The sequence below is a fragment of the Oryza brachyantha genome, chromosome 7, assembly GCF_000231095.2.
Source record: "Oryza brachyantha chromosome 7, ObraRS2, whole genome shotgun sequence".
NCBI classification, from domain to species: domain Eukaryota; kingdom Viridiplantae; phylum Streptophyta; class Magnoliopsida; order Poales; family Poaceae; genus Oryza; species Oryza brachyantha.
The window spans coordinates 5744352-5751973 of NC_023169.2; the positions used below are offsets into that span (position 1 = coordinate 5744352).

A 7622-nucleotide genomic window follows, 5' to 3' on the forward strand; every position below is an offset into this window, starting at 1 on the left:
CGACAATATAATCATAGCATAACCCCTAATAACACAATAAGTGTATCCAAGAGCACCCTATGGTTACAACCAGCAAGGATTCAATATTTCAAGGTGGGTTATTAGCAATTAGGTCATATCTACCATTCCCATATTTATATAATTTTTTTTACCAAAATTAATACTAGCTAACGTATGCATGTTTGCAATAGAATCATTTAGCCCAATAAATCATAGGATCAAAGTGGTCAAAAGAGGGGCTGACTTGCCTTCGTCCGCAAACACCTGAACCTGGTCTTCAACAAACTACGCGTATACTTCCTCTATTCAAAATACGCGTATACGATAAATACAAAAATGCATAAAAACCAAAAATGCATGAGACTTACGCAGTGAGTGTGTGCTGGTCTCAGGTGGCCTCTAGTGAAGGAATTTTTATTTTATCACATTGTTTTACAGAGATATGCATTTAATAATTAAAAAGGTTTAAAAAGGGCTAAGTTTTATTAAGCAACATTTTTGTATAGAAGTGAAGAAAATTACTTCTACAAAGTTACAGAGCATGATTTTATAAAATTAACAGAAGTAGTTTCACAATTTTTAGAGCTATTTTCAATTTGTTATGGATTTAACAAGCTCTAGGAGACATTTAGGGCAAAATAAAAATAAAGGAAAAGTTTGTAAAAAAGTACCAAGTTTTATATTTTTCTAAAATAGCTCACAGTTCCACGGATCTAACAAAACTGGTTTCATAATTTTCGGAGTTAAAATGAATTTTCTACAAATTTTTGAAGTTCTGCTCATTCTCAGCAAAAAAAATAGAAATCAGTTTTCAAAATTTAATTCCAGCCGAGCCCACATGTCAGTGAATGGCGTTTTCTGAAGTGATGGGCGTTTTGCAGAAAGGCCCTCGGAAGATAGGATATCAACCCGCACTACCTTGCTACAGTAATATGTGTCTAGGCAGTTTTCGGATAGGACCCTAGCTTTAGTCGAATTCTCCAAAGGAGGTCCCTAGTCGGCTCAAACAAGGGGTAGCCATGGGTGAGTTGGATTTTCAGCTCGCCGACGACGACCGGTGGCCCGAATCGATTCGAGCGCAAAAGAGAAAATGTAGAGGGGGTCCTTGCGCATCCGTGAGTAGTGGTGGTGAGGGAAATGGTGGTTCGTAGCCCATGGAACACGAGCAACAATGGTGGTATGTCTTGGTATGCCCATGCATGTGCTTGCAATGGCTTGGTTAGTGCTTGCAAGGGCTCGGTTAGTGCAAAAGAGTTAGTGCAAGAGCTGTCTCAAGGTACTAGGGTGCTCACCAAGCGAAGAAACGGAGGAAACGATGTCCACGGGAGCGGCGAAGACGGTGGCCGGCGGCGAGGTCGGTGACGCCCACCACGTGTTCGATAGATTTCTTCTTGGGCAAAAGAGGTACTGGTGAGCTCGGCGTGATACGTAGATCACGTTCCATAGGAAGAAAGTGAGAGGCACTCACCGGGGATGGAGAACAACGACGCCTAAGTTGCCGGTGCCGAGAAAGACGGCCGAGCTCCGGGCAATCTGGGCATGTAATGCGTTTGCTCGGGCTTGGAACGTGATATGGGGAGTATGCCCTTCCTCCTGGTGCGTTGGCGTGGCAAATAAGCAAGAGTGGAGTGGGGGGAGTGAGAGAGGTGGCTGGTGCTATGATGGGGTTTCTTGGGCACCCATTGGGCATGGAGGGCAGTGGAGGCTGTGAGGAGAGAGTGAAGGCTGCCATGTGGGTCCTAGGGGGTGTGGAGCCACTTATCATTGAAAGAAATTTGAAATTTGGTTTGGAGGCTAAGTCAAGTAGAGTTGGCTGCAAAGGATTTTTAGAGGGAGAGAAGAAAAGGTTAAAGAGTGATCCACGGTGTGTCACTCCTTGTGGTGTTAGAGGAAAGTTAGTAGAAGACTTTGGATGAAACCAAACTTCAAAAAGAAGTTTTGAAATAAATTTTACCGAGAGAGCAAGTTTGAATCTACTAAGCAGCTTTTCATGATTTTGGAGAGATTAAAATAAATCAAAGAGATAGCAAACCTTAATGAGTAATTTTGAAAATTTGGGGATTGATTTATAACATATCGAGGTATTTTTCAGAATTTTTGTAGAATTTTTGGATGCATATAAATACCAAATTAATTGTTTTTTGACTCTAGACCTATTATTATTGCAGGTGATGATGAGATAATTAAGATCCAAAAACAATTAAAATCACTCCCAACCACATGATGCATTTAAGTTAAATTTAGTTCTCGGGTTTACGGGCTTGGGTATGTTACATTATTAATTATTAAAAAATATAAAATAGATTAATATGATTTTTTAAAACAAATTTACTATAGAAAATTTTTGCAAAAAATATACCATTTAACAGTTCGGAAAGCGTGCGCGTGAGAAACGAGGAAGGCTTAGTTAACTAGTGGGTATGGCCGAACGCAGCCTAAGTATTTGAAGAAAAAAACCAAACGGTATATTTGCAATAAAAAATAATTTATAAACAAACTTTTATATATGTGGTCTTAGTGATCTAAATGCCTAAAATCAACTCTAAATTTAAGGTTAAAAATTAAAATTTTGGCTTATAAGCATCACCAAAAGATGGGGGCTCAACTCTTTTCCGACTGGCACTAATCACTTAAAATCATGTGAAAGTAAAGAGGTTTACAGGAAGGTAATTATTTCATGGTCTACAAATATAATGATATGTGTTTGTTTCCTTTTGACTTCCAAAATACATGGAAATGAGAAAGGTAAGAATTTAGATGATCTGGACTGAAATGATCTCTGTTTTCAGGATGAATTTTTGAATGAAATGAAAGCTGAGAGAAGTATTCCACCATATTTACGTGAATGATCTGCAATGTCATAGACGACTGTGATTCTATATGTTCAGATATGTTCTATTACAACTTTGGACTTCTACCTTATATATAACCGAGAAATGTTAATGCTACGAATGCCTAACCTAATATTTGATCATCCACAGTACAAATCTCTCATTTGATAATATATTGGTGCTTATAGCTTACCCAAAAAAGATGCTCATATAGCTGAAGTTCTGTAGATAGCTAAGCATACAAGTACTGGAACACCGAAGCAGTAAATAGGTGCATCCATGAATGGATTAGCCCCATATGCCCTGACGATTTCCCTACAATGCTGGAGAAGAGTGCAAGTTAGTCAGGAAGAAAGGTTTCTTGTGGTTTTTTTAAATATAGCCTGCAGATTTTTCATTGTAACGCATTGAATAACCAATACGGATCTCCTCTTAAAGAAATGTTTTTTTTTTCACTTGGGACGTTCAAATTTTGAGAGCAGCTCTCAAATTGGGAAGCACGACGGAATCTAATGAAATGATTGATTGATCATGGCTGTAATTAAATACTTTGATGTGGAGAATAATTGTTATGGAAAATGTGGTTCCAATGTTGGGTTCAAGTTGAAAGGAAAGCATACCTTCCAATGTTTCCATGCAATCGGCAGACAAAGAAGTATAAGGAACCTTCTAAAGCAACGGAATATCCAAATACGGGGTATGTATTGTCTTCCCTTGTAGTGATCATCGTCCTTCTTTGCGTTATGGGAGATGCAGGCCAAATATGCTGCCCTATTTGCTGCTATAGCTGCTATAGTGAGAAAGGCTGGCAAAACCACGAACAGAAGATGAGGAAGAACAATAACCATCACATCAGCCAGACCAATATACGGCACTGTACTCACATTGGCAAGACTGCTAGTGCTCCAACCTTTATAATAAAGATACATTTTATTGTGATTTTCTGTAACAGCAAAGCCAGAAAACCATGGGAAGAAGACCAGATATAGCAAATATATCAGCATCCCAGACCACACAGAGTACATCTTTGACAGGTCAGGTGCAAAATATTCAAAACTGGCAAGCAGATGGCGCCCAGAACTACCACCAGTCATCTTTGAACTAAGGTATTTCAACATGTGGTTCTCATATAACATGAGCGATGTGCGAGGAATAAGAATCAGCAAACAAAGAGATGCAAGAGTAGACCACATAATTGGGTGATACAGCTGACCCCACTGACAACCCATTACAAGGAACTCCTTCCAAGTCCATCTAACTTTTGCAGTCAAGCCATTCATAGAAAATGGCCTCAGTTGGCTATAATATGTCTTCCCAGTCATATCCTTTGCTTCTATCTGGAGCCAGTATCGATCTGGCGATTCATCTAGATATGCTCTCCAGTTCCATGGAACTGTATACATGGCACCCCTTGCTCCCTCACCACTAGCCATTTCCATGTCTTTCTCCAATACTAGATGTCTACCAGAAAATGAATCATACACTTTTGCTAATACAGATATAATCTTGTATTTTGAGAAGATTAGTGCTCTTACCATCCCAAAATGACTGGTGCTATTTGCTTGGCAATTCAATTCGTGAGGGGTAGAATGCCTTTGCATAAATCGTGAATCCAATGGAAAGGTGGGTACTATGATCACATCCATAGAGCCAAATCTGAAGTCAAAGTCAGTATATGAGACAAGACCAGAATCGATTGCTAGGATCCTCATGCTCCGGGCACTTCTCCAATCACCCATTTCCCACTCCCAGAATTCTTCTATAGACTCGGTTGTCATGGAACAATTGTTACTGCCTACAGATGTTGATGTGCTTTCATGGATATGAGCTTGATAATACTGCATTGCAGAAAGATGATGCCTGTCAGATCTATGATGACGTTTCAAGTTTCTTCCAAAGTTAGTATGAAGATGCCCACATAAGTAAGCTGACAATGAATGCTTCAGAAATACATCTCTGGGGCTTCCACCTGAAGTTGTTAATGCTGAAAAGGACATAGGAAAATGTCCATAGACAACCTTTGTTACTGCAGATGTGGAAGAGTCATTATCCCACTGTGAAAGTGATGCATCTAATTGAACAAGTAACTGGTCTGTTGGTTGCCCAAATATATTTGCAGGGCGTCGTAAACCAATACTTGCTGAACTGTCGAATCCAACAAATAGATGCTTCCAACCACTATTCTGCATGTTTTAAAATCGTGAATAAGATAATACCAACTTACAAACTTACTAAGCCAGGCTAGAGACTGAACTGGCAATAATTAAGTTATATGGCAAAGGTGACTGATAACATGATTACTAGAACAAACCTGTAATGTTATGCTTTGGAGATTACCTGTCCGTCCTAATCTTGCATTAATACTGTGCTTTTCGTAGAAATCAGACATCCCACCAACCTGAGGAACACCATATGAATCATGATTACCTCTTAAATCATAAAATATTTCCTTGTTCAGCCCACTTAAGCCAATAACTTCATCAATCAACTCTTCATACTCCAACCATTCAGACTTCTCTTGTCTCGATGACAACAAATCTTTACTTTTTGCATCTGCAAACCAAGAGAGCAAGGTAAACAAAAAAATAATTAAGTCGATGTTTATGGCGATAAAAACAAACCAAATCCATTTTCTGTAAATTTGTCATTTTGAATCACGTCGGTTGATAAAGTTCAAAGATGTGGGGCTTATGAGAATTGGAATACAGACGTGGGACTTAGTAACTAAATTATGTTCCGTCAAAATTATCTACTTTTGCACACCAGATTCTCCTCTTGCTGGCTTGTCAATACAAAAATACTCCACTCTTTTTTGTCATTATGAGTCAGATTTTAGTAACATTATCAAAATTATGGAGTATATCTAAATGGATTCTTGCTCTGGCACAAACAAACTTGACCAACAATAACAATACAAATTATGGTTAAAATATGACACCTAACAGATAATTTCCTCACCAAATCTCGACCAAAACGAACTAAACCTCCTCCATAAAAAAATTCAAAATCCAGCCGGGGCCGAATCCCCATACGGAGTCTGCAGGCGGATCCATACCAGTGAGATCGCCGGTGATGAGCACAAGGGAGGGGTTAACCATGGCGAGGGCACCGCCCACGTGGCGGCGGAAGTCGGCCGCTCGGTCCGGATGGAAGGCGCTGAGGTGGAGGTCGGACAGCTGCACCGCCCACACCACCGACCGCGGCTCGCCCTCGACCTCCACCACGCGACGGAGGTCGCCACCCCCGCCGCGGACGAGGACGGCAGCGGCGAGCGCGCCGAGCAGGAAGGGTATCGCTATAGGGAGCAGGAGGCGAGGAGCCCAGACGGCCGCCGCGGCCATCGTCGGAGTCCGGCGAGGCAAGCCTCGGCTGGGTGGAGGATGGATTTCCTAGGCCGCTGCCATTTTTTTCCCCATTTTGGGGTTGGCTTGCATCCATTTGACAATTCGACGACAAACCGCACTGTAATCTTCTATGATAAACAAATGTATTTAATCCTATGAAGTTGAAAACGTTTATTACGGGGAAATTTATAATATATATATATACATATATATATATGGGAAAATTAAATCCTACTACCAGGTGTAGCTATTTCCTGTACGTCCATGATAAAAAAAACATTTTCATAACTGTTTCTGCTCCCACCCAGAAAGTATAGACACTGCTCCCTCCGTTTCATAATGTAAGAAGTTTTAGTTATGCTTAGATTCATCTATTAACCAATGTATATTGTTTATATATATGTCTAGATTCATCGATATTTATATGAATTTAGGATACGCTAGAAAATCTTACATTATGAAACGGTATTAAATTTCACGTGAATGATACAACTATATGTATAAAGAGAAAAGAAATATGTATAGATGTGTTTCTGTAACTTAGACGTGAAGAGAGTACCTACACTTGGTATAGGATAGATGCTTTATATATATATATATATATATATATATATATATATATATATATATATATATATATATATATATATATATATACACACACACATATATACACATATCACACACTAACATAATAGTTTAGCAGCCTGCAAAGTGTATAAATGAAAATAAAAAAATCTATTGTCGAGAACATGGCTTGATTAATCAAATTGTTTCTACAAAATGTGGCATTCATATTCATAATTTTCTAGCTAACGAGGAATAGACCACTAATTTGTAATAGTAACTTTACTACTTTAGTCTATTGTGTAGCCTTTGGTACTCACCAATGAAATAAGAAGAAAAAGCAATTAGTGCTACATAGCTCATATTGGCGATGTAGTTTATTGAAATAGCAGACCATGACACAGCTTCATGTGATGACGGTGAAAGTAGGGTGGCGTCGTAGCGATCAAGCATGAATCTGTAAGAATGACGATGACTTAGGGTCAGTGCTCAAGTCAATTTCAATGCACCATAGCACGCATGGAGGTAATCCACCGCTTGGTCTCCTTCGATGTGGCCTAGGGTTAGTGTTGAGTACGGTTATAGTTTTGGATTGTTGTCAGTGGGCGAACACCAAGAGCGGGACCATTAGCATTTCGGTCCATGGAGTAGCTTGTGCACGCTAAATCCTACAACAAGAGTCTATCAAAGAGGATTGAGCAAGAGACAAGTAATCTAGATAAGTTCGTTGCTGTAGGATGCGTAATATTTACTCTTGTATAATGTTTTGCTTAGTACTTGCTATTGTGAAGAAATAGCTAAAGGCCCAGAAGTTATCCCTTGATCTCGTAGATTACCGATCTCGAAGGTGGCTAAACTGTATGGTTGGCATGTATCTCTA

At 39.5% G+C, this 7622-nt stretch overlaps 1 protein-coding gene across 2 annotated transcripts; it reads right to left on the reverse strand.

The window, feature by feature from the left end:
- Positions 1-2691: 2691 nt before the first annotated feature.
- On the reverse strand, positions 2692-6302 carry LOC102703699 (putative metallophosphoesterase At3g03305). Of its 2 annotated transcripts, XM_015839923.2 has the most exons (5): positions 5887-6301; positions 5143-5384; positions 4850-5014; positions 3452-4669; positions 2692-3154 (listed from the first exon to the last, which is right to left on the reverse strand). In XM_015839923.2, exons 1-5 carry the CDS (start codon positions 6170-6172, stop codon positions 3038-3040), a joined length of 2028 nt encoding a protein of 675 aa, XP_015695409.1. In that variant the 5' UTR covers positions 6173-6301; the 3' UTR covers positions 2692-3037. The 2 variants fall into 2 exon arrangements, with proteins under 2 accessions (XP_015695409.1, XP_006657600.1); XM_006657537.3 differs by having other exon boundaries at positions 3452-5014; positions 5887-6302.
- Between the last annotated feature and the right edge of the window lie 1320 nt (positions 6303-7622).